Source organism: Castor canadensis, chromosome 16 (assembly GCF_047511655.1).
Source record: "Castor canadensis chromosome 16, mCasCan1.hap1v2, whole genome shotgun sequence".
NCBI lineage: Eukaryota > Metazoa > Chordata > Mammalia > Rodentia > Castoridae > Castor > Castor canadensis.
In genome coordinates this window covers 82858707-82885529 of record NC_133401.1, presented here as the reverse complement: position 1 = coordinate 82885529, position 26823 = coordinate 82858707, and the positions used below count along the sequence as shown (strand labels likewise).

The window sequence follows — 26823 nt, the reverse complement described above, 5'->3', positions numbered from 1 at the left end:
TTTTATGCTTCTTAGAGATTTGAAGGAAAGTTCCAGGAACAAAGGCACAAGATGAATTAACTGATCATAAAGGAAAAACAGGAGTCTACACCCCACTTGCTGAATATCCAAAATTCCCTAGTTTGTCCTTCCCCAAAACACAGAGGTAATTCTACACAGGTTCTGCATCTCCTCCATGAGTTCTGTGATTGCCTGCAAACGTTATTTTGTGTATATGTCCTATTTTTTTTTAAAGATTCAGTATTACCAGGATGCATTGACAGATCTTATTTATTTATTTTTGTTTGGCTTTGTTTGTGCTTCCTAAGTGGCAATGGGAACAGGAATGGACTAAGAAGACAGTTCGTAACTAAGATCAAAAGGACATTATATCTGTTAAGAATGCTTCCTGCTGTCCATTCATCCTAATGAAAACTAGTTGTATCTGTGGCTATGAAATTATCTTCTAAAATAAATTTCACTCAACACACCCCATCGATGGAATGTAAAAAAATAAATACTTTCACAGATGTCTAGAAATTTGATAAATGGTATTTCAAACGAAGGAGAAATTCAGGGCGTGAATTTCAGGGCAAATTCTCTGCCTCTCCTATCTCCAAGGACAGCACCAGGTGAGTCTAGTACCACTCAGCAGTGGGCAGATGTGGCACTGGAAGACCCCACCCTGCCAGACCTGCTCTTCTGGGAGGCCTTTTGCTTTGTAGGTATTGCACACTCTTCTCGTTTCTGATGAAACACATGAAAACTTCATTCTCTGCGAAGGTGAACAAGGAGCCTGGGAATATCCCTCACTTTCAACAGATTGCAGTGCTCTGATCACTTGCCATTCCCAGCTTTTTTCGGATCTCAGCATGTGATTCTTATTAATGGCAGCAGAGAGGGGAGCCCGAGCTCCAGGTCACCATGCCTGGACATTAAAGCAGATCTCTGCAAACCACTGGGCTCATGGGCTGGGGGTAGGGGGGAGTGGGAATCTCCCAGTCCCCGTAATGGTCTCTGACATATGAAAAGGGAAATAGTTACACCTTTCACAGCATCACCGTGGGAAACTAATTTGTTTTGACATACTGAGAAGTAATCTGATGTTCATATTTATTCCGAAAAGGCTGTATTAGCTAAAAACAAATTTCATGAATAAAACCACAGATTTATAATCAGACGTGTACATCTAAGGAGCAGGCCTGAGGTACCAGGCATTAACTCATAAACGTCTCCTTAAAGGAATCTAATTCCCAGGACTTTGAAACTTTTCCTGAGTCTTCTTTCCAAAATGATTGGAACACAGCTGTGTGTGCCCAGCAGCACCTCGATTGAAACATCCGACCCAGAAGACATCCGGCATCTCTTTCCAGAAGAACTCCTAACGTACCTGGATGGAAGAGCTATTTCAACACTAGGCCGGGTACAATGTCTGCCACTGAAAACCTTCCTAAGCTCCAGGGTATTTCACAACAAGCCAGTATGTCACCTTATTTATTTATCTTCATGGTATGAAAAGCTAAAATCTAAAAAATGTCTTTTAACCTATCTAGCTCCATAATGCTGGCCCAGACTCTTCTGGTTAGGAGAGGCTTAGGGAAACCTTATGAGGACTTAAAGACAGAGACAGAAAGAAGGCGGGGAGAATCCTAAAGAAGCCACAGTAGGCAACACGGGCTTGGAGTTACAAGTATTCAAGAGATGGATTGCATTAACTCCTGCCCTTCCCCCCTTATACTCACTGCCCAGTGGAAAGGACAGAATTACTGAAATCCCACACTCTCTAATGGGATGGTAATAGGATTCAGAGGCCATTAGGGTAAAGGCAACCCATATTTTACACCATAATAAGCTCAGACTGAAGTCCCTGCACGAAGATCAACAATTACCAATTTAATATTAGCCAAATCTATACCCGCTCTCACAGTCGCAAACTGTACCCAAGTTCAAAGGGAAAGGCCTGTTTCTAAAAATCTGCTTATTTTAGTAACAATCATTTAACTATGGAAAGCATGTTTTGGTGAGGATCACTTCACTACACTGAAAGAATTTTATTTTACACTGATATTGATTAGTAGTTATTCCACAAGGCTTTGGAAATGAAAGTCTGTGATTTACTGGAAAGTAGTTATAATTTTCTACACCATTTTTCAAAGAACTGCTTTTGTCCTAAAAACATTTTCTTATTGAAGACACATAATAAAGCATCGGTGATGATAAGGATTTCCACATAAGACAGAAGAGAGGGACTAAGAGGACGCTGTGTGGTGAAGGAAAAGGGCTTTCTGTCCCCATGCTTGCTAAAGCAAGGGTTGAGATAAGGGGTGGATGTCAAAAATTGAAACAGAAGTTACAATTATGAATCGAAATCATTCCACATGTACACTGTCAGGGGAGCAGTGAGCTCACTGGGCTTTTGTCTTTATTAATATAACTTCAAATAATTACTAACATTTTCATTACACTCTTGTCTAAATAACTTCTAGGATGACAGTAGGTTCTTCGTGTAATAGAGAAAGCTGGTGAATTTTTAGGAAAATATTTTGTTTGGTGAGATCTTCATTTTTTACCATGATGATGAAAATGAGTCATTATTAATCTTCACGGGTTCCTCCTTTTAACTTCCCCTGGTAGAATATTAAAAATATCCAAGCTTCTCTGTTCCCACACTGCATTTCAAGTACGAGTTCCTTTCCTTTTTCTTTTTCTCTGTATTTCCATACTTTAGTCTGTTTGACTAAAATAAACCCTTGCTTAACTTCATGTATATATATATATGAACATATCTATGAATATATATGTAAATGTAATTCCTGATGATAGACAGTAAGTGTTTCTAAGCTACAGTACATACCTCACGCTCTATTGGGTTTGTTTCCATTCTTCCCATACAACAGTCTTCCCAAATCTGCTTTACGTATTTATACTCTTTATGAAATGCCCCTTCAGACAACAACATTGAGAAGCAATGGCCAGCACAGGTTAGATGGTAAAAGCTGAAGTGATTAAAAGTAACTATAATGAGATGAAGATATAGCCAGTGAAAGCTCTTTCCACCTCATTCTTCACACCTTTCACCAGACTCGATCCACACTTGCAAATTTAGAGGTTATTATACCTGGAATGCAGCTGAGTTTAAATCATAAAAGAGTAAAATTATCCATGCCTTAATTCCAACCCAATCCTAACAATACTTCCATATACTCTCAGTGATTTTCTGAGTGATGTCCTGCTTAGAATGGCCAATTTCAAAACAAAACCAGACACAAAGAAGTGGAATGGGTGCTCAGAAAACAGCCCCTCACAACCGAGGTGCCGCTCAGTGTCCTCCTTGTGTCCATTAGCACAGAAAGAGGGTGGGGCCGACAGGAAGTCACATGATAGGAATACAACCTTCAGCTGGGTAGTGTTCAAAAAAGGTCTGGGACCTACTAGGACCTTTAAATGACAAGCAGGTACGGATGGTTTGATTTTATCAGATATAAGAAGAAACCAAAGAACTACATGGAACATCAAGGAGGAGGGTTGAAAAAAAAACAAGCAGACCAGTGTCATTGTGAGGACAAGATACCCCAATTAAAAATAAATCTGTATGTATCTGTTCTGCATCATTGTTTCAGAGCCATCAATGACTAACAAAGTTCCTATCTGGACTGACCACTTCCTCTACATGTACGCATGCTCGGAGCACCCAGAGCCCCCAGTCTTCGTAAGCAAACCAGATATCCAACGTTTGCTATGTGGACATGTCGTCGGATTGGAGAGGAGTCACCTGCTCTCCCAAACAACTCTATCTTCCATCCCAATAGTACACAATCAGAGAACAAGGAACGAGCCACTCCCTCTGACTAGAAGAATGTGTGTTCTGGGGCTTAGGCGCTTGGGCCTATTTCAAGATGGACAGGAAGAGGTAGAAATAAAATAACCCACCTTGGGATAATTGTGCCCTAGAATAAGATTGAGGAAAACACCGAGATAAATCCTTCATGGATTCTTAACAATGTGCTGTCAGATTTTTAATTTATCAGTGCACTGTAATTACGTATCTAAACATTTACTCAAGAGTCATGGATGAAATAAACATAATGCTGCCACTTTGATGGTTGTGTGGGCAATGGACGTTAAACCAGCACTCAGACAAAGTGAGGAGGGGTGATAATAGGAAACCTGAATGGCTATAGGGTCACAGAGTGGGAGACCCTACACCTAGGAATGAATAGTCAAGGCAAACTTCCAGGAGGAAGTGACATTTAAACTGAGGACAAAACAAGCAACAGGAGTTAGCCAGGGAAAACCTGGAGTGTCCAAGAAGTCCACGGGATGAGCACCTGTAACTGCTAGGTTACGAGAGGTGGAAGGTCCCAAAGACATTTTGTTGGGATGGAACATACAACGCAGGAGCTCTGAAGGGCAGGTGCAGAGGTCCAGAGGCGGGGAGATGACATATTGTATGGGGAACATCCAATTGCACTGTAAACTCCATGAGAGCAGGAACTGCGTCGTGCCCTCCTCTGCCAATAAGGCAAGATGAGTCCGCCTTGTAAGTGCTCCATTAGTAATGACCAGATATCTACCGAGAATCTTTTGGTGATGGCTGAAGCCACTCTCAGCCTAAATTCTTTTAAATACTCCACAGGTCACTCTAAAAATCCTCATTAGGTTTTATCTCAAGGCGATAGGGATTTGGCGTGTGTTAGTTTTGACACCTCTTCTCTGTTCCTGTTAGGCATTTGTGCTTGCAACCCTTGGGTTAGGATTTATCATGAAGGAGGCTAGGCTAAGAATGCAATCCATAGCAGTCCAGAGAAATCAATACGGGAACAGCTTATTGATAGAGTAGTTTTCAGGTGGAGTTACATTAATACATGGATGTCACCTCAACTTCAAAGGCAATCATTTATTCTCAGAATCAGAGACAACCTGGACCCCTGTGCTGCTGTTTTTTCTTGCATGGGATGGTGTCTGAAAGGCACCAAGAGTCACTCTCCAACAGTTTGTGGTTCATGGCATCATTTTCTAAACCTTTTGTGCATGAATTTTCCAGAGGAAAACATGCTCAGTGGTACAGCGATATACTGGACTGTCGACAATTCAAAGCCTTAGATATGGGACAAATCACGATTTTCTAATACATTTTTAGTTCATAAGAACAAAGAAAATTGCAACTTATAAATCATCAGCTCATTCATTTCATTTCTAGAAGTTGAGGGCAGGGAAAATAAGAATAGTGTCTTGGCTGTAACAGACAAGTGTTTTAAAACAATTTATCTTTTTGTTCTGGTGACATTAAAAAAATTTCTCAAAGAGGATCAAAGTGTGTTATAATAAACCATAATAAGTAATTACAGCTTGGGGTTCGTGCAAGGTTTTTGCAGTGCAAATGTTCATTTATCTGAAATTTGCTTAAAACAAATAGGTTAGATTCATTTCAGGAAAAAGGATGGCATGACTTTCTTGTTAACACTGACGAAGGATTTCAGTTTCCAATGTCATTAGTCGACTACCATCATTTTATCAGTTGAACAATGGCCACCTGAATCTGTGGGTGTCGTAGAGACGGGAACGTTTGCCCATCTGTTACATTCTACTGACCTCTAGAGACTACGTGTGTGTGTGTGTAAATCACACACGACATGGGATGGTAAACATAAAAAGCATGCTTAGCATAAATGCCATACAGGTTGAAAATAAAAGGATCCCATTTCATTTGGGGAAAACATGCACAACACCAGAACTTCCGCACAAAACCTCACACGTGCCCATTTAATTCCAAGCACATGACAACACAACCCCTGGCATTCTTCACTTTGGGTGAATGATGTATAGGACTCTGAGATCAGTGAATGTCGGACAAACGGATCCTATCTTTGGTGTGTGACCTGTACCCATGGCGGGAGGTAAGAGAGAATTCAGACTCTCTGCCCTGGCCTTTTCATAAAGCCAGATTTATTTTTAGTTGGAAGCAGATCATTTTCCACGAGGATCTTCTCCCTCCAAATCAACCCTAGCAGACTGTATTTCTTTTTTGTCATAAAAACAGACAACTAGACCGTGTGCTTAAGTGTTTAGTAGTGTTTCACAGGCTCGAATGGCCTTGTAGCCCTGGCCTTTCTTTTTCTTTCTTGATGCTTTCAGTTATTAAATATATTCGTTTTTGGAAATTAAACAGAAATAATTTGTAATTGCGATCCTGAACTCCTTAAGAGTTAAGTTATGGACTGGGGGTGAGTATAGCTCAGTGGTAGAGCACCTGTCTAATAGGCATACACCCTGAGTGTGATTTGTTTTTTTCCCTGAAAAAAAATAAAAAAATAGAGTTACACTCTGTTCATCTTAACATCCCTGGTCCTTAGCACATGGTGTGTGAGAGTGTGAGAGATTAACAACACCCACTAGAAAAAATGCAATTTTTAAAAGTCAGGAATATACCTATACTATATCTTATGAGGGATATACCCATTCTTTCTCTAGCCCCCTCCTCCTTCCTCTCCTCTCTCAATACAGATAAAGATGTATGCACATAAATCTGTCCTCCACATGTGTGTGTATGTATATAAATGCACACACAAATTCATGTGCCGAGACATGTTTGACATACAGCACTTGTGACTACACTTGCTAATTTTTAATAGTTCTTTTACATTTTCAGCTTTGTAATACTATATTGCTGTTTAAATTCTCAATAGTATATGGACTGAAAAGTATTGACCAATATCCTAATCATGGCTACAACCTGAATATTTAAAAACTTGAAATAGAGTCCCTTCTAACACATGCATTGTAAATCTCGTGATAAAAGAGTGCTTTTTAAGTACCAAGGAGACAACACAGTTTGCACCCTTTAGCCTACTGTGTCAATTATATTATGGACTATGTATTTATCAGTTACTTTACACATTTGCAGACAAAGACATTTGGTCATTGATAGGTACCTCGGGGTAGTGGCTGATATCCACATGTGTCTAAGAGGAATGATGTAAGATAAGTGACTGCGTGATGAGACAGTGTTCGAAAGTGTAAATGTGACCACAAGACTTTAAAAATGTCCACAGCAGAGGATGGTTGCTGACTTCCACATCTATTCTACAATTATTTAACCTTTCTGGAAAGGCCAGCTCTGCTTTCAATTATGTCACCAGTGCAGCCTAATTCTGGTGTCTAAGAGGCCCAGAAACTCCAGGACTGTGAAGACTTTCAGTGGGTCAAATCCTAAAAGTAAATGATTTTTTGAGGATTGACTGGCATCCAGCCTATAGTGGAAATGGGACCAGATGGGTAGTAGGGTTGGGTACCAACATTCCACTTTTTTTTTTTTAACACTAGAGGAAAATGCTAAACAGAATCCTGATCTTCTTCCAAAGGTACTCTTGCTTGATCTATGTGGTCTTTAAAAAGACCCGCTAGGCCCAATTCTCAACTAGTTAATTAAAAATGGTTGTTGGTCCAGCGATTCAGTATCACTCAGACTGGTTGATTTACCTTCAGGCTCCTTAAACAGGCTGGCAAGATATTTCCACATAAACAGGTATAGTGAGCCATCATCCGTAACTAGAAAGATGTCCCCTTCTCCCCAAATTGAAATTTATCAGGTCAGTTTTATTGGATAGTTTCAAAAACCAGACTGTTCACAGAATGATGTCTTCAGAATGATAATTCACTGACTCAGGTCTTGCTGCTCAAATACATGCTCTACTGTCATTAGAAGAGGTGCCAATGATTAGAGAAATGATCCCACAAGGTAGTGAGAAGACAGGGGAGTCAGAAGAGAAATCTGAATAATCCCTAGGCTGGCAATTCAAACCCTGGATAATCAGGTTTGTACTGTAGAGGCAATTAGGATTCTGTCCAGTTAAGAGAAATTTGTAATCCTTTCAGTTTCAAGCCTGTAAAGTCATATTTCTTGAAAACTTGTATTCGGCCTCCAATGGCTTAAAAAGTTCTCCTTACTAGATTGTCTCCAATTACAGAAATCCTTCCCAAGTACAAGGCTGCAGAGGTATATTAAACCTGCAGGATACCATGTAGCTGGCTGTTTTACAGAGCTTACAGCACATGTGATGCCTGTCTGTGATGTAATACCACAGAAGCAATTCAATGCAATCTGATAATGGTGTTTGTTCCCATCACAAGTGTTGTCATACACTGGGAAGGGGTGGTTGTCTTTGAATAAAAGGTTCCAAAGAGTAAGTGAAGGGAGGTATAGACAAATTCAGACTAACTTTAAGAATAGTTCCACAGCCTATATAGGTGTACACATCTCCACACATATTTTAGGGCTACTGTGCATTTTAAAAGATCTCTCTGGCCTGGCCAGCTATAACAAAAGAACTACAAAGACCACAGATGTGTGGTCAGGACAAGGTTTAGTCACAATTCAAAGTCAACAACCCTGGGAAAAGGCAACTCAACTTTGGTATGTCATCGAAGTGTGGTTGGTGTCTAACAACTCAGAGATAATAGTAATAATGTAGTTGCATTAAGATACACAGCTCCTGTGAACATAAGAATTATATATCATGGATTTGTGAGTACTGATTTTTTTTCAGGGTTTTTAGAACCTTTTGCAAACACACAAAAGCAAAACAGTCAAATAAGGCAGGCTGGAGGAAATAGAAGAAAAACCCACCTACATTCAAGGTATGAGACAGTCTTTTCTAAGCCTTTGAGGTCTATTTTTTTCTCTTGCTTTGTAAGGCAGTCAAGTGTATGAGTGATGCCTTTTGTGTGTAATGTCAGGTGTGAATGTCATGGGCAGCCCCCCATCTCTGATGGTATTAAAATGGAGGGAAGATGAAAAGCTCCGAAAGGCAAATGGAACAAATTAAATTAAAGTGACTAGAAGACAAGGAACGTCACGCATCTATAGTTTGGTTCTGTGTTGATGGTGGTGACCCTGTCCACCTAAACGGGCTGGTAAACCAGCATATCTGAGAATAAGGGTGGCACTTCTCATTTAATTGTACTAAGTATTTGTGCTCCTTCTCCTTGTGAAATCTACTAAGAGTCAGCTATCATCTTCCATGTTTACATATAAACCTCCATTATATGGTCTGAGAGGTTCTCCACCACTGAGTTTGTTAATCAAATACATGAGCCAGCAAAGAGTTCAAGGTAAGCTGGTCAAGGTTTATAGAAAGTTACTGACAACACTGAGAGGTGATGAATTTCAATAAATAACACATATACCTGTTTGGAGAGATGAAAATTATCAAAGATCGTATGAGTCCATCCCCACCAATGTAAGGAAACTGGAGATGAACAGAACACTAATTGATTATGCCCAAATAGCACAGCTAACACACCACACCTTCTAAACTGTGTGCCTCATCTTCAACAGACGGTGTAGGTTCTTCTTACAAAAACAAACACATATACACAAAATCCTCCCTAATGAGGGCATGACATCTACAGTGCAGACAAGAAATTGCAATAATTAAATAAGAAAGTGTTTCTTATAGCCACTTTCCCAATATTTCTCTACTTTGCCACCTATGTTTAGGCTAACGCAATAGAGGAGTCGCTGCCTTCCATCTTGGAGACCCAGTGTTCTCTCTGTTTTCTCAACAGCATCCCTAAAAGGTAAAGCAATACCCTAGCAATATCAATAGCTCTGAAAGGCTGCAATGTACGGGGAGAAACCTGGGAAGTTGTTTCCCACTCTTTCTACATAGCACAGTGATCCCATGCCTTCCCCATTTCCACACTGGGTTCCAGATCCTCGCTCTTCCAGACCATCCCTCCAGTAGCTACCAAACACTTCGGGCGTCATTCGAGGCCCACCAGTGTGCAAGCCTAGTCACTGTGTTTGGCCCTGTGAACCACATGACTCCTCTAAGAGTGCTGATCAAGATAAGTCTATGCTTTTGTCCTCTACTCCTAATTCAAAGGATCCCTCACCCTGCAGCAGCCTTTTCTTTCCTCCTGGCCTAAGTCAGGACCCAGGACCTCTGAGGCATCAGCCAGCTTTTCGTGTAGCTTTCACAGTTCCTGTCTCCATAATGTCTTCGGTGAGAGGGCAGACACTCTGCTGTTAGGGGTACCACTGTCACATTTAACTTGTGGCCCTTTGGATACAGTCAGGACTTCATAGCTACTATTAAAAAGGAGACCAAGCAACAAATGGCTAAGAAGACAGAACCAGAATATAAAACCTCCCATGAAATTGTCAAGCTTTCCTTTATGAAGACAAAAAAAGAAAACAAACAAACCACTCTGTGTCAAACACACAAAATATATTTACATCGAAGCAAAAAAATCCTGAAACATACTTACCTCAGTGGACTTCCCGTGCTAATTGCAAAATAGATGTAGCTGACACTCATGACTTCTAAATGTAAGCTTTTTCCTCCCAGAAAAACAAAGAAATGAATGGGTGTTAAATCAAAACATCCTATGGAGTATTTCACACTTCAGGAATGAAAACTGGCAAAGAAGTGCTCCAATGTAAAAGAAAAATCTACCAGTTCAGAGAGAGGTCTGCCTTGGGGAAGAAGACTGGAATGCTCTCGCACGTAGGTCAGACTCTTGTCCTACCTGGAAGTGATTTTGGATTGCCCAACACTCAGCTCGCTCTGGGAACAAATACATGTACTTCTCTTTCACAACTGAAATTGGTTAATTGATCATTTCCAAAAATAAATATTCCCAAAGATAGAGGCCATTGGTTGCCTGAAATTGCATCCGTTGGTGTCTTGGTACTCGGGCCCTGGGCTCCTTTGGGATGTCTTTCTCATTTTATCAGAGCGATTATCAGCAGGCTAGGTCCAGCCCGGGCTCCCCTGAGTTTCTGGCTCTTGTATTTGCTCTCTGTGTCCGTGTTGTCTCCATCAGCCTCATGGCTTTTGCTTCAGAAAGCTGGCACTTAATATCAATGTTAATTACATTTCCTATTCTGAGGAAAATCCTATTGGGCTAATTTTTCAAAATCATATAATGAAAGAACTTCAGTGACAAGCCATGTAGGTTTTCAATTGTATTTTTTACGGGTAGATCTATTAAGCACTTAATATTCAGTGGGAAAACAGTCTCAGAGCAATGAAATTCTATTACTTTAGAGGTTGCATGCTTTTAATTTCTTAATATTTCATTACATGTTGGCAACTGGTGCATATTTTTATAATGCATTTCATCATTACTGTTCTTGGGGTATTCTATTTCAGTTCTTCCTCTGACGTTATATTTGCATGTTAAAGAGTTTTAGCATTCAGGGATAAACTGTTCTGAATGGTAATGTGCACTTAACTTGATTTTTTTAAAAACGGAAAACAGCAAACACATTACATATAGGGACTAAGGACAACAATCTCATATTTATAAAATTGAACTCAAGTTTGATAGCTTTCTATAGAATATCAGAAAAGGCAAGGATTCAATATAATTCATTAATTAGCAAATGATGTGCAAGGTTATCAGCAGAGTTTGAGGAGAAGAACCTTTTTTTCCCCTGGCCTTTGAGAAGTCTATCGCATTTCTTTTTCTCTTGTAAAAATATCATCTTTTCTTTGCTCTCCAGCAACATCTGCTGGAAAAGTCAGAAAAATGCTATTTATATGAGTCAGATAGTTTGATTACCCTCTACCTAAAAAGTGCATGGCAACTCCCACCCAGTGTACAATGAGATTGTTTCTGCTTATTTAGCGGTATTTCATTCTGTAGAAGAGTGGCTCAGTGATGCAAACAGACAAGCTGCAACTTCGGATTTCTCACTGCCTCACCTTGAAGACGTCCTTTTCATAAATAAAAGTAAAAGCACGGATGAGAAAGACAACAGATCGCTCCTCGCCATCTTCTTACTACTTGCACTTACTTAAAAAAATAATCACCCTTATCAGTGGCAGAACACCAGCCCTCCATAGTTAGGTGTAGCCAGAGGCAGAGAAAAGATTTCATGCAAAGAATATGATACAGAAAGACACTGAATTTGAGAAGAGCTACTTGAAGATTCTGTGAAGTTTCTTAAGTTGAAAAAATAAAAGAAAAAGGAAAAACTACACGTTAGGTGATTTTTAAAACGCACTCTGCTACCATGGGCAGGTTTGCACCAAGCATTTTACCCATGTCTACATCTTTCTCTGCTCTTTAAACCAGGGGGAGAATTTAAGTTTCTCTGCACCTGTATCTGGGGCTTCCCGGAGAACTTTGTCGGGGATTATCTCTCAATGATGGAGTATGATCAGAGCCATAGTCCATCTGGTCCTCCCTGCCCAGTATCCAGCATTGCCTGATGTCTTCAAACTGTACCCACGAGCTGCACCGACCAGATGCCAATGGATGGTCTGGCACACACAAGCCGTGCAAAAGCCACACAGTCAAGAGCAAGTCCAACGTGGAAACTCAGCAAGGTAAAACCCTTCTCACCAAACGAATACAGAAAACACCCTCTTCCCTCTGAATTTGACAATGCCACAATCCAGCAGTTCTGTCTAACACCAAACCTCGTACGGCCATTGAAGTCACCTTTCTGCATTTCATTCCCAGGCAGCATTCTTTCCACACAATCTTCTACTTTTAATATTAGATTCCTCCCCCCAAATCATTTTAAAATGAATTGAAATATGTCAGGTAACGACCTAGGTAAAAACCTGGGTAATTTGGATTCCCATCATCCCGAAATGAAAGAAAAGTTGGCCAATTAGAGGGCTTTTTTATTACATTCTCAAATATTAGTCCATTCATGCCAGCAATAAATTTTAGCAGCAGAAGCAATGAACACGAAATCCACAAAGCCCAAGGTTAAAAACACATCTCTAAAACTTTAAAACCACAGCAGCAACAACCAAAATCCAGGGCTGAAAGATTGGAATGTGTGGCGTTTTGTGTTTGCTCAATGTTAAAATAGATAGGAGTCTTTTTAAGTGTCACCCCCAAAGCTCTTTAAAGGAGAAATACCACCAGATAGTATCCACAAGTCCTATTCATATGGCACAAAAGAAACACCTTCCTAAAAACCACCTTCAGCAGAGGGTCGCATGCGTTCTAGATCTGGGGTCCTAACGCAAAGTTCCGACTTCACCCTGATAATTATCCCTTCCATCATTGAGCCACTTAAAATTCAGCAAGAATTATCCACCGCACCTCCACAGTTAACTCCCCTTTCAAACTGTCATAATTCAGTTATCCCAATTATTTACTGGATGGCCTCCCCTGATGTTTTAAGTTCATATTTCATCTGGGACAATACTTCGTCTCCATTTACGAATCATCAACCTGACACAGGTTGAGTGGTCGAAGTGCCTCACCCACAAGATCCAAGCCAAACAACCCCCAGCAGCTCGACTTAAATAAACTCTACCCTGGCTTAAACCTCTAGTGAAAATTAAGATAACGCACCCGAAGTTCAGTTAGAAGAAAAATTTCAAATGCCAGCTGTCTCCCAGGGTTTAAGTCCTGAGTTCAAAAGCAGTATCAATTGGATTATTCTCTTTTTTTAATCTTCCATTAGCTGTTTAGAATTTTACATCATGCAAAGTGCTATTCTGATCAAAGTCATTTTTCTCCTCTTTCCCCTTAAATAAAAGGGAAGAGGAATCATTCAGCAGCAATGCATTTGCTATACAAATCTATTTTCAATTGAATTTACTGCACGGGCTAATTCATCAAAATTAATCCAGGTACTTTCTATGTTAAACAAAAGGAAGCCGACTGAAAAATCGGCTTCTGCTATGGATGCCTTTCTCAATTACAACCCGGTGAAAACAGAGATTTAACTAAGCCACTTGGTCCAACCCTCCGAGCCCAGCCGATGGGCGCTCTTACCTGCCTGAGCTGAAGGCTTCCTTGCCTTGCTAGCAGAGTGCAGCATCCTCCAGCTCGCTCCAATCCTCACCACCGGTCTCAAATTACACGCTAAGTCCACCCCCTTGCCTTTCCCCCCTGGCTGGCTGGCTGGCTGGCTTTGCTTTGCTTTCTTTCTTTTTTCTTTTTCTTTCTTTCTCTCTCTCTCTCTCTTTTTTATTTCCAGCAAGAAAATGCTTATTGAAAGTGATTAGTTTTTGTTGTTCCTTTTAAGTCCCTCCTGCGGGAAGGAACAGGGGAGCAATGTGAAGCCACCTTTTAATCTTTTGTAAGAGTGAAAAGGCAGAAAAGGAACGCTCGATCAAACTGAGCTGCACACATGACTAAAACTCGCAGGAGACGCTGCTGTCTGCCTGGTGAAAGCACCGCCAGGCTCCAGTGGAAGAACAGAGGAGAGAGGAGAAGCGATGGGAAGTGACATTATATGCATCAAAGGCAGGAGAGAGAACAATGAGCGGGGGAAAGACAGCCAGAGAGAGAGGGAGAGATGCAGGGAGAGCCCAGGGAGAGAGGAGAGAGAGAGAGAGAGAGAGAGAGAGAGAGAGAGAGAGAGAGAGAGAGAGAGAGACAGAGAGAGAGAGAGAGAGAGAGAGGGTGGAGGGGGGTGGTAGAGAGAGAGAGAGAGAGAGATCGAGAGGGAGAGAGAGGGAGAGAGACAGAACCCGGAGAGAAGATAGAACGGGTTTCAGGCAAAGGATTCAGAATAAAGCCACAGTGCAGTGTCTGGCTGCTTCTGTTTTTTATCTCAGCGAGCACGATACACTGCCTTTCTCATTTAGAAACCCATTCGTGTATCTTCCAGGTTTGAAAACTGAGATAATCGCCGTGTGTCTTTGGTTTTTGTCTGATTGGCATTTAACTGTGTGGTGTACCTGTGATTTTTTTTTTTTTAGGAAGCATTTATGTGCAATTTATTTCGCATATTTATTTATGTAGGCAAAAATGAAAGCTGCTAATTTCTACAGCAATTTGCAATGTAGTTTTACTGGCAGATGGAACTCTACTCCTAACTGCTGACAACTGCCACGGGTAAACAAAAGAAGAAACAAATGCTTTCTCTTGATAATTGTCTTTAAAAAAACAAAAACAGCCCACACCAAAATATTAGCACTTGTAAAACCCTCACTTCCTGGTTCAAGTTTAAAAGGTGTCCCCTGCATTAATTTTGGAAATCAAGGTAAAATAAAAGGGAAGACATGCTGTTTGAAGGAAAGGTGTTGAAGAAGAGGCTTTTAGCAAAGTGCAAACCTAAATTCTTCCTGGTTTCCCTAAGTGTGACAGCCAGATTGCTTTCTGGGGTCCTGAAGCACACTTTCCAGGCATTAGTGCTATACACTTTCTGCCTCTTCCTGCCTTCCTGGACCATTGTAAAGTAGGTTCCATTTTTAAAACAAAGTCGCAAAGAAATGATTTCCTAATTCAAATCGTTTCAAATGCTGTCTCTCCAAGCTTTGCTGCATTTCTACTGCCACATGGGGGCCAGGATTACACAGTTAAATTCCCTCAGTGACCTCTTTTATAAGGATGTAAATTGCTGATTCCAAGGTCAAGTATTTGGTAGAAGTTAAGTTATTGGCGAAAATGACTGCCTGCTTTCCATGGTAACCTGAGCTGGAGCAGTAGTATGACAGCAGGAAGGGAGACACCCAAGCTTTTCACTGACCATCTCTTTGATGTCAGAAGGTAAATTCCAGGTGCCCTACTTATAACAGTTACCATTTTGCGAAAACTAAAAACAACAAAAAATACCCCAAATACTCCATCATTTTATTTCAACTACGTTATGTTCCAAGAATATTTCTGTAGTCCCTCAGCATCTTGTATTTTGGAGTTCTTGTGTGAGTCACCAGATATAGAATGAGAATTGGTCCAAAAAGAATAACACCCTTTTTGCCTGCCCTGGTCGCAATGCTGTATCCAAGGAGAGATGGCTTAATCTTGTTAACTCGGAGTGTTATAGTTTTCATGGTTTGCCAATAGGAGGGTATGTTTTTCGCTTGGACCCAAATAAAGAAGCACCCCCGCCTCCAGTGCGCTCCGGATGAAACTCTACTTATCATTAAGGCGGCACAGAGGATGGAGAACACACAGTAGCTGCACAGAAGGCAGCTGGCCAGAGAACAGAGAGTGCTGGGAAGTAGACAGGAAAGGAAGCTGCAAGGGTCGGAGTGGCAAGAGAGAAGGGATGCCTGACAAATTCAGAATTCTCTACAGACATTTCCGAGTGTGTTGGAAGCAGACTGCTCTAAACGGCATCATTGATATAGGGTCTATAGTTAAAATTACCCTTTTACAAGGGAATAAAGGACTGAAGACTTTTCTGCCAATAAGAATAAAGACCCAGAAAGAAGGATGCAACTATTTCAGTGCCATAAATGCAGGGGAGGGGGCCTAGGACCGGCAAAACACAGTGATAAGTGAAGAGAAATTGAGGCAAGGAAAGAGATTTTTTTAAAGCTACAAATGGCTATCAGTGGTTTTGTTTATTTTTACCATTTCCTTAGTGAGGAGGTGGGTACCTTGAGTGGTTATCAGTTCCAGTTTGGTATATGTGATTTATTCTCAGGGTATCCTGAGAGAGAGAGGGGCTGTCTGATTATACCAGGGTGCCAAATCATGTAAATATTTCTTCCTGGAATGTCACTTTACATGACTTGTTTCCCCTGAAGCAGCTTTCTACTCACAGGCTTAGACTCTGGGGTTTGATCCTACAGTGAAGCTCCCAGCTTTTGGACATAGACTGCCTGGGATTGAATCCCAACTCTACCACAGGCTTGCTGTGTGACCTTGACCAAGGTTTTACATATCTGTGGCTATTTCCTCATCTTAAAATGGGTGCAATTCTACCTGACTCACAGTGGACTGTCATGAAGAATAAAAGACACAGGTGCTATTGTGGGATTTGTCTCTCCTACATGGCAAACACATGTGACAGGTAGATGTTGACATTAGGAAATGCACTTCACAGCTTTGGAAACATTTTCCAATGGACAACAGACAATATTTCATGACCTCAAAAATGGATGACTCACAAAGATGCCTTTCCACTTGGAAAAGTGTTTAAAACTCTACAAGTTTTACAACCAGACAGATGAGTTTAACCTCCAAGCAAGTTTTCTTTCTAATCCTCTACCCCAGGCTAAAAGGTAAAAGTATTTGAGTCTTTCAATCTTGCTTCTTGCCATTCTTTCTAATCATTCAATTACCAATAACTATCAAATCCTACTCTTAAAGATCTTACTCTTTCATTCCCGATCTCTGTGCTGTCCTGGGGATGTTGCTAGTATCCTGCTGTACCAGATTGTAACACTATCTCTTTCTCCCTTCAAGAAAGCACATAGGGTCCCAGTGAAGGACAATGACATTATTCTTGAAGTGACCTTGAATCGGCACTAAGGTATACAGCAGCTAATCTCTGGCAAACCAATGCGTTCCGATTAGTGCCTTGTTAGTGTGACACTGTCCCCACAGTCGTGACACAGCTTGTTGAAAACAACCATTTTAAGAGGTTTACTTTTCTTCTCAAATTCATCCTTCACAAGCCAGAATAACCTTCTTAAAATGCCACTCTGAACGACATCTATCCCAATAGTTATTGATTGGCCAACTGAAAGTCTGTTTATTTCATTATCTTATGTAGCGGCTTAAAAATCATCAAAGGTTCACAATTCCTTAGAGATCAAAGTGCAGATTTCTTTGCTTCCCATTCAGTCATCTCTGCAGGTTGACACCAGTCCATCCCTGTAAACGTTCTTTCTGTCACCACCAGACAACTGCTGCTGACCCCCATCTCTGTCCATCTGCAGCCCCCACCCCTACAGCCACAGATAAATTCCTTATGCTCTTTAGAACGTCCTCTTCCCCTTCATGGCAACAAATTTAACTACGATCTCTTTATCTGAGACCAGAAGAAGTTACAAGTCCTCCAGGAAGATGTCTTTGACAGTGCTGGTCTATAGTGGTGAAACTGCTTTAATCCCAGGAGCTATCCCAGGGCCCCAGGAAAGGTGGTATTTGCCATAATTGGGAGTTTGGCTTTGGACTTGGTCCCAGGTCCAAATTCTGACCCTGAAATTTCCTTCCTAATTGTGGGACATTGGTCAAATGCTTTTCTATCTCAACCTTACTCTCCTCATCTCTAAAATATTGTGAGAGAGGGTTTCATTAGCTAATGAATAAAAAGCAATTAGCCTAAGTCTTAGTGCATCGCTAGCACCCAACACAATAAAGGGTAGCTAGCAAATAGTACTGAGTAAGCTCTGCTGAAATAAAAGGGACTCGGTACTGGCCTGATTTCTAAAACTCACAAAAATCCACCTGACCACTGTTGTTAGATCCTTTATTCCAGAAGCTAAAACTAGGCTTAGCAAAATTAACTCACCTGATATCACACCATCAGTCAATGGTAAAGCCAGATATCAATGTCTGTCTTTCTACCTTCAAGTGTTTTTTGTTTTTTTTTTAATGCACACTATTCATGTAGTGCTGAACCTATTGTTTTTTGAGTTTTCGGATTTTGCCTCCCTTTTTTCCAATTGTCTTATTAACTAAGTGTGAGCAATATTCATGTTTTAAACATCTCTGCATCTCTCATACCTTCCATAAATCTTTAAACAAAGTCACTTGCTTACTTGGTAAATGTTTGTTGACTGCTCGATCATCAGTGCTCATGAGGATTAAAGGTTTTAACCACATTGAAATTCAGGGACACTGTTTTTTGAGGGAATGATTCCATCACCCTTTCTACGGACACCATCGTAATTATACAAAATAAAATAAAAGGCAAACGTCACATATGAATGAGCCACGCGGCGAGAAATAAGTGTAAAAAAAAAAAGCAGTAGGGACGTGAGCCTCGTGACATGGTTCTTTGAACTTGGCATTGACGTTCTCCTTGAAGATGGGCCCATCATGCACCCACCATGCCTGGGAAGAGAGAGGTTATCAGATGAAAATCATCCTGTCCGCATTACACAGAAAGGCAGAAATAACCACTCACCTACAGCGCTCACTCACCTTTAATTCTTTCTTTGAAATAAGTGCAGTGATTACATCCTCATTTATTTCTACCTGGCTAAGTCTATCGAATACTAAAACAACTTGAAATGACATAAAAGACTTAGTCAACATCAACCAGTGTGTTTTTCTGTGTACAAGGTGGTGAACAATATTGCTGAGTCTTTAACAAGTTGAATGATGCTTTGATCAAATACATATGGCACAGATGCATACATAGCCATGGTCCCTACACATTTGGGCACAGTGGAAAGCAACAGGATAATCTGTGGTGTCAAGCACTGACCGTTGCATGCCTGTCCGCAGTATTTGCACAGACTTCATGAAGTCAGGACTCTTTCAGTGTTGTTCCCCGCTGTATTCCTAGTACCTCGAACAGTATGTGACACCTAGCCTGAGCTCAATGTGTGTGTGTTGAATGAATGAATGAATGAGTAAATGGTGAAAGGGTGAATTTTGCCTAAGTCCACCTATTTTTTTGCAATTCACTCTGCTGCTTTCACATGTTTTAGCCTCACACGGAATTGTTTTGTGAAACGTATGCTCCCTTTGGTTCAGTATAAAATTTCTTCATCCTTAAAGAATCCTTTTGAGATTACGCCAGCTTGTGGTAAATGCTCTTCTCTCAAATTTCAAAGCACCCATTGTTGGGAACATTTTATTATGGATGATTTTTCCAATTAATCTTGGCTTGCCTATGGACATCTCACACTGTGGGTGAACTCTTATTTTTTCTAATATTACTGGGTCAATTTACTGGATTCATGTTTGATTTCATACATAGATTCTAAGTCTGAAAGTTGTAAGAACCCTGTGTCTTTAGTTTTTCTATAATACATTTTGCTGTTCCTCTGAGTACCACCATATACTCAGAAGGTGCTTATAGAAACACATTGGTTTGGTGTTTAGACTAAATGTATTGATAGGTGTACAATTCTATCCTTCAGAAATTACGGGAGAGCTTATAATACAGCCCCTGGTCTTTAAAAAACTGTTCAAATAATACAGCTGGCATCGTGGCAAAGAACATAACATTTCTTGAAGCTTTTCCACTGTTGAGGCAGTATGAAAGGGTGCTCATCTATTTGCTTCAGCATATATATTTTTGAGCACATTCTTTGAGTCAACTAGTGTTGAAGCTAACATCAAAAGTAGTTCATCCCATTGAATACCAAATCTTGGGGTAGAAAGAATTAGTAACCCGGCCTTTGGAACAACATAGATTACCCCAGTCATTTATGTATTAGTTGGGATGCAACTCGAGTTGACCCCCTGGCAACCGGTCCTCAGAGTGAGGGCCTCATTCCATAGGGTCTCTTCTACCGGGTCATTTCTGGCCCAATTATTCACTCATCTCTTCCGGGAGGTTTTGTTTCTCCTCAGGGTGAATCTGATAGGAAAAAACATTGCAGAGCACACCTCATCCTAATAAGCCTTTCTCCTTGGAAAAAGGAGCTTTCCCGGGGAGATTTTTCGCTCTCATACTGCTTCTGTCTGGATTCACCAGAAATTCACACTACTGGAACCATCTATAAATCACTGTTTTTCAAAATGAAAAAACAGAAAACAAAGATTCTCCGAACTAAGAAAAGAAAGAACATAACCTTTGAAGTTTCAAAAACATCCTCCTGATTTTATAACGATGAGATAATTCAGGTCCATTTTCATATCTGTTTCCAAAATTATAATGAGCATATAATATGATTAAAGGTTTGTGATATAGTTTTCTGAAATTAGTTTATTGAATATTGTAATTATAGCAGATCTTATTTAGCCAATTAAAACCAATTATTTTGCTTATAAAATTGCTAACATTAATTACTATGTTCTGGCATTTTGGTTCTTGTCTGCTGAACAGAAGTTGGTCTTGTATACTTTCCATTTCTGTTTTGCATAGTGATTTGAACCAAAGTAGCGGGCAGCCTAATCACAAAGTGAAAATGGACAGCAAATCCAGAGAGAGGCTGAAGCCTCTGTTTCCCATGGTGGACCACACAGACTTGGCCTCAATGAAACTCTACGGAAGAATTTATGTTCTCCCTGTTGAGTTGAATACAGGCTTTGGTGGACTATTTGGTTCTTGTTACTGATGTTTTTCAATATGGAACATCTGGAAGCATCCAACCAGAAGTTGCACAATGATCACAACCTTGAACGCATTTCATCAGAAAAGCGCATTCACTGCTACAGGTTTTATTTTTTTACAGTAACTAGTGTGCTGCTCTGGTTGCCAGCTTCTTCAATACTCTTACCCATGACAATCACAAAAGCAATTCACAACCTGACTTATCAGATAGTTCTGTTTTACAATAATCTGGTTGCTATTTGTAAAATCCAGGATAAAACAGTGCAATTTCTGATGCTGAGTATCTGAAAAGCTCAGGAAGCTGCCAGGAAGAGATATGCACTAAAATACGTGATGTGACGGAGTTACAACAAACAGACATTCTGGAGGGGCGCACTCTAGAGCGTCTCAGACTACGTGACATTTCATGATGCCACCTTCGAGGTTCGCAAATAAATTCTGCATTTAGATTGCCCCCTTCCACTCAGCTTTTCTTAGCACCAAATTTAACTCTTTCATTTAAAAAAATATAGTTAGAAGTCTCTCAAAAAGAACGATCTACCAAAACCAATCACCATTAAAAAACTGTTTCCAGAAGAAAATGAATGTAAGGATCGCAATTAAATAGATTTTTTTTTTTCATGAGCTGGTTCCTAAATCTGTAGAAGCCCTATAAAAGCAGCTACATCTTTCTGATGAGAATTTAACTAACACAAAAGTGGTGATTTTAACAGCTGACAAATCCCCTCTAATAAGAGGCTTATACAACAACAAACAAACCACTTTTCTAGTGATTATGCTGTGCAGATGTCAAAGACTAGGACTATAATCACTCCCTTAAAGTATTTTCATGACCACATAGAAGCATGTGAGATAAATGGGGATAACCTGTACCACTGAGAGGCAGCATAGCGCAATAAAAAAGTTATCGTATTTCAATCTCAGATCTGTCACCATTTCAATACATGACAATGGTCAGATTGCCTAACCACTGTCTGTCTCAACTCTGCATCTACTCCATGGGGCTCATCTCTCCCAGTTTGTGATAATTAAGGCTATCAAAAAGCAATGGCATACTTGGAAAGGCGGAGCTCCTTTCTTTGTGCAGTTAGATCCTTCCAGTGCTGTATCTACTCCAAGGAAAGAAGAAATTATATTCTAGAAGCTAAACGTTCTTTTGGAGGGCATCAATTAATAGCGTGATGTAATAGACCACTCAATAATCCTGGCTGAAAGAATTAACACGGCTCACCTCTGCTGCTGTGAGGGCAATACCATGTACTCAGAGGATGTTCAATAAATATTAGCTGGTGATGATATTGACAGGGTGCCATGTACAGTCACAGCACTAAGTGAATTACTAAGTTTACAATTGTTCAGAAAACTCATTGAATAATTACTGGCAATGAAAGAAACCTATCCCTGACCTCATTTACTTTATTAGGATATCATCTCATGCATAGTAAGAACACCAATCCCAGGAAGCTTAATGGCCTTGTCCTCATGACTAGAGAGAACAAAAATAAGGTCATCCTTCAAAATAAAATCAGAACCAGGCACTTATTAAAGCATCTACTGTCATCACTCTGGGGCACTGTGTCATCCTGTCTCTTTGGATTATAATACAGCCCTCCAGTTATTGTCCAGGGTTTCTACTTTTGCCCTCCCCCTGGCTAAAAGTTATGCTAAGGCCCCCTAACGTATCCTGCCTTCCTGCAGCCATCCTCTTACATGCTTCTCTCCCACACTCAGTGTGTGATTGGCCTGGCAAATTGCTTTGGTCAACTGGACATAACCAATCATAATACAAGCAAGGGCATGATAAGCTCTTGAGCACTGAGGTTTGTCCTGTTGGAATGGGACCACCACCATGAAATAAAAGATTAAAAGAAATACCATATGGAAGCAGAGGCCCAACCATTCATGGGGTCCAGCCCTCACTTGATTCACCTGCAAAATGGAGTTGTTGCAGTAAAGGCAGACAAGCCCAGCAAAAGAACTGCCCAGTGAACACATTGAAATTTGAAAAGTAATAAATTACTCTTGTTTCAGCCACCAAGTTATGGTTGTAGTTTATTATCTACAAAAACACCTCCTAGTGAATATTTTCACTTCTGCAATAGGAGTGAGTCTTCTACTAGGGTAAACCAGACACTCTCACTCTGCTAGAAAATGTCCAAGAGTTCTTCATCTCAAAAGATGAAGATCGAAGATGAAGTCATTCGAATATTCTAAAGACATGTTCTGCCCTTCCCTTTAGTTTATCAGATTTCATCTCCTACTAATCTCTTCTTCATTGTTCTTTCAGATGAACAGGTTTCTGCCTAGGATGGACTTCCTTGTGAACATGGATTACTCTTAATCTCTACTGGGGCAGGCGTTGTTTTTAGAGTGAGGCCTATCCCAATCACCCATGTAAAAACTGCGTCATCCCCTCAACTCATATTCCCTACTCCCCGTTATGTCCTCTTTCTACTGCACTGACTATTTCTGAATCTCCACATAGTTGACTTATTTTGGTCCACATCTAACTCCCTTTATATCAGAATGCAAGCTCTGGGAAAGCATGGTTCCCTTTGGATGATGGCTGGGTTCTGAGAACCATGGCAGGTATGTAGGATGTATTTAGTGAGTGTTGGCTAAATTGCAAAGTGAACCCTTCTGGATTAGCCTGCCCAGAGCTACAGATGGGGTTCTTCACTGGATGATACTGTTGAGAGTGAGTAGCTTCTGGAAGAGCCCCTAATTGGTGTAACTTACAGAAATGAATGAGACGTCATTGGACAGGACATAGATGTACCCTTGGGGCCAAGGAAAATTCAAGGTCAAGAAGGCTCTTTGAGAAGTATTCTATCAGGGTGACTTTTCAGCAGGTGGTAAGAACAGTCATAAAAAGCTCAGAGAGGGGACTGTGCACCAGAAGAGCCTCTTTGGAAAGAGTAAGGAGGAGCCCAAGGGAAGCAGGGAGACTCCAATCCTGCTTGAATCTAAAGAAGAAATAAAGGTATCTGAGGTGCTGTCTTTTAAGTGCATTTCAGAGCTAAGAATGCCCACCATGCAAACATTGGTGTAGTCCTCAGACAAGGGCCAAGGACAAGTGTATTGGCATTTACACCCAATGCACATGTCCATTAGAAGACATACCACCATTTTCTTAACAAGCAGGCACCTGATCTGACCACAAAGTTGGGACAGCTCCAGTCACAGACTTCTATTTGAATACTTGGTGAGCTCTTCATGGCAAAGTCCATGTTGCCAAGACTCAGCCTGGGTGGCCAGGGCAGCCTCCAGCTTGCAGCACAGGTGCGTGGCCAATTATTTACCTTAGTTAGTGCAGAACAGATGTGACCTGGGATGACTTAATGTCAAGTCCCTGCCTCAATCTTTGTGCAAATCTCTTCCCAAACCATCCATTTTCCTCCTGCCCACACCTCATTTTCCCTGTTGCCTTGTAATTATTTACTATCTGGGACTGTAATTGTATTGTTTATAGCAGTCACAAAAACTCTATTGTTAGGAGGAAAAAAAATACCTCTGAACCCAACTAGATTCTTGTGTGAAAGGAATAAAGGATGCCGGTTTCTTAGAGCTCTTAATATACAGCTATGTTCAATTTTCCTAAAAATGAAAATTGCCAAGAAGCAAAGCATGCAGGAGATGTATGGTTCGATGCTATTGTGGCTTGGCGCTCTGGCTGATGAATGGTGCCCCTTGAGTGACTGGGAGCACTTGCTAACTCAGAACCATGGGCTCCTGCTTTCAGAGAGCTGGCAAGATCCAGCCCTTCCCAATGGCAAATTCTTCCCCACTCACCATCTCTTTAACTGCTTCAGTTAGTCATTTGTGGTCTTTTCTAAATCCAAAACACTGCTAGGCGCAGCTGACTCTAGCCCAGCAGATGAAGAGGTAGTGCTAAGACCCAGATTCATTTTTTTTTTTTAAAGTTTCTAAGGTATATACCCCAGCATTTAATTTCACTTAACATAAAATATTTACTTCATGATTTGTGGTGGGGAAATGCCATTTAAAAACTTCCTTTCGCTTAATTACCAAAGATGTAAATGTGGTCTCACTTGTGCAAAAAAGTTACTCTTAACAATGAGGTGTAAATTGGTGTCTCCTTAATCTGTATGCAGTAGGAATAAAGCCTAACACTAACCCTTCTTTGTGCAGTCCTACCTGGGAAATTAATGCATCTTAGGGAGTTCCTGCAGCATTTGTGATTTCTGGAGAGAGAGAGAGCGAGAAAGGCGTTCCATGCTCAGACCCTCAGTCCTTCTACCAGCTGTAAGGACATATTTTTTGCTCCATTTGTAGCATCTGTGCTGAACCATAGACCAAGGCCACATTGTCTGACCTCAGTCACAGGCAGCAGCAGTTTCACCCTTCTCCAGCCTCCAATCTTTCCCACCATTTGTGACCTCCTGAATTTCCCAAGATGGAGGGAGATTAATAGGGGGACCAGCTGATTTATACAATGACCTTGGGCTCCTGGGGGAAATTGAAGGCGCTATTCTTCCACTTATGATGTTTTACATTTCAAAGAGCCTAGCTGTCTTTGATATTAAAGAGTGAAATGTGCACAGCAATTGTTACTGTTTTATGACCTTTAATAGGTTAATCAGGCTGCATCAGGCTTTCTGCTGGGTGGTTGTGTTCCAAAGAAATGACTTGCCTCACAGGAGATGAATTTTGACAAAGGGACTCACATTGATATTTGGAAGCATGAATATCCCGAGGTACCTAAATTCTCAAGAAAAATGGTCACTTTGATTACCTCAGTTCTGCGTGGGTAACAGAAGGTCCATCAGCTTTTGGCACTATTGACATTTTGGACAAGATCATACTTTGCTGGGTGTACACAGGTTGTCTCCTGCCTTCCAGGACCCTTCATAACAGTCCCCTCCAGACAATGCTAAATGTCCCCTGGGGAACAAAATCTACCCCATCTGAATAATGTGAGCTTAATTTTTCTCATTTTAACGTTGAGCTGGGTAGGGTGGGCTCATAGGCATAGAACATAGTGTTTCACATAATAATTAATATAATAGTAGTTAACATTTATTGAGAACTCACTATGAACCAATTAGCACTACGCTAACTGCTTTAAATGTTTGATCTCATTTGATCCTTTTAGCAAACCTAGGTGATAGTAATTATGATTTGCAATTTACAGGTAAGGAAACTAAGGCTGACAGGAGTTAAATAATTTGTTCAACTTCACCCAGCTGGAAAATAGAAAAGTTAAAAATGTCTACATCCAGGTCTCTTTTCTTCTGATTCTGGTTCTATCTATTCTCCTTGTGGTTATAATCGGAGTATATAACTGAGATGCATTCAGAGTTGATTAAGCACTACTCAGTTCAGGAAATGCACCTACATGCTAAACAGGCCCCCAATATAAGACACACCTGCCCTCAAGTAATATATGTAAAATAGAAAGGATAATATGGAAATAAATAATATAAGGGAAGCTTGTACCAGAGCCACTAAAGAGGCTTCAGATCATCACTCTCAGACACTAATGTGTGTGGGAACCACCTGGGGCTTGTTAGACTATACCTTCTGGGTGCAGCCTGGGGTTCTATCTTTCTAACCAGCTCCGGGGTGAGGACGCTGCTGTTTTGGGAACCTCACTGTGAGCAGGTAGCTCTGAATATGCTGGGGAGCATGGCTTCATGCATGAAGTGAGGTTCAACAGTGTGTGTCTGCGATGCCAAGAAAGCATCAACACAGACTGGAAGGGGTGGGAAGAGGGGTGGGGATTGCCGTGGTCTCCAGTGCTGCGCTTGCCTCTCAGCAACTCGCTTGGAAGGCCCATGGTGTGCCTACTCGTGCTGACTGCCCACATACACAGCTAAACATCTGCTATTTCAAAGGACAAATATTAATTTGAAGCACAAAACACCTACCCACCAACCATTGCTGGTTTCTGAAAACACATTTTTGTGACCAATTTTTGCCTTTTT

The 26823-nt window shown here is 40.8% G+C and overlaps 1 protein-coding gene across 18 annotated transcripts in view; it reads right to left on the bottom strand.

Moving 5' to 3' along the window:
• Positions 1 to 26823, bottom strand: part of Tenm2 (teneurin transmembrane protein 2) — a 1177215-nt gene that overhangs the window by 625968 nt on the left and 524424 nt on the right. For 2 of the 18 annotated variants that reach the window (XM_074057735.1, XM_074057739.1), the window contains exon 1: positions 13735 to 14284. The exons of the other annotated variants lie outside the window; for them this stretch is intronic. In XM_074057735.1, the coding sequence (XP_073913836.1) occupies positions 13735 to 13780 (46 nt within the window). In that variant the 5' untranslated portion in view covers positions 13781 to 14284. Of the gene's footprint in view, positions 1 to 13734; positions 14285 to 26823 lie in introns of those variants that run through there. 18 annotated transcript variants of the gene reach the window in all.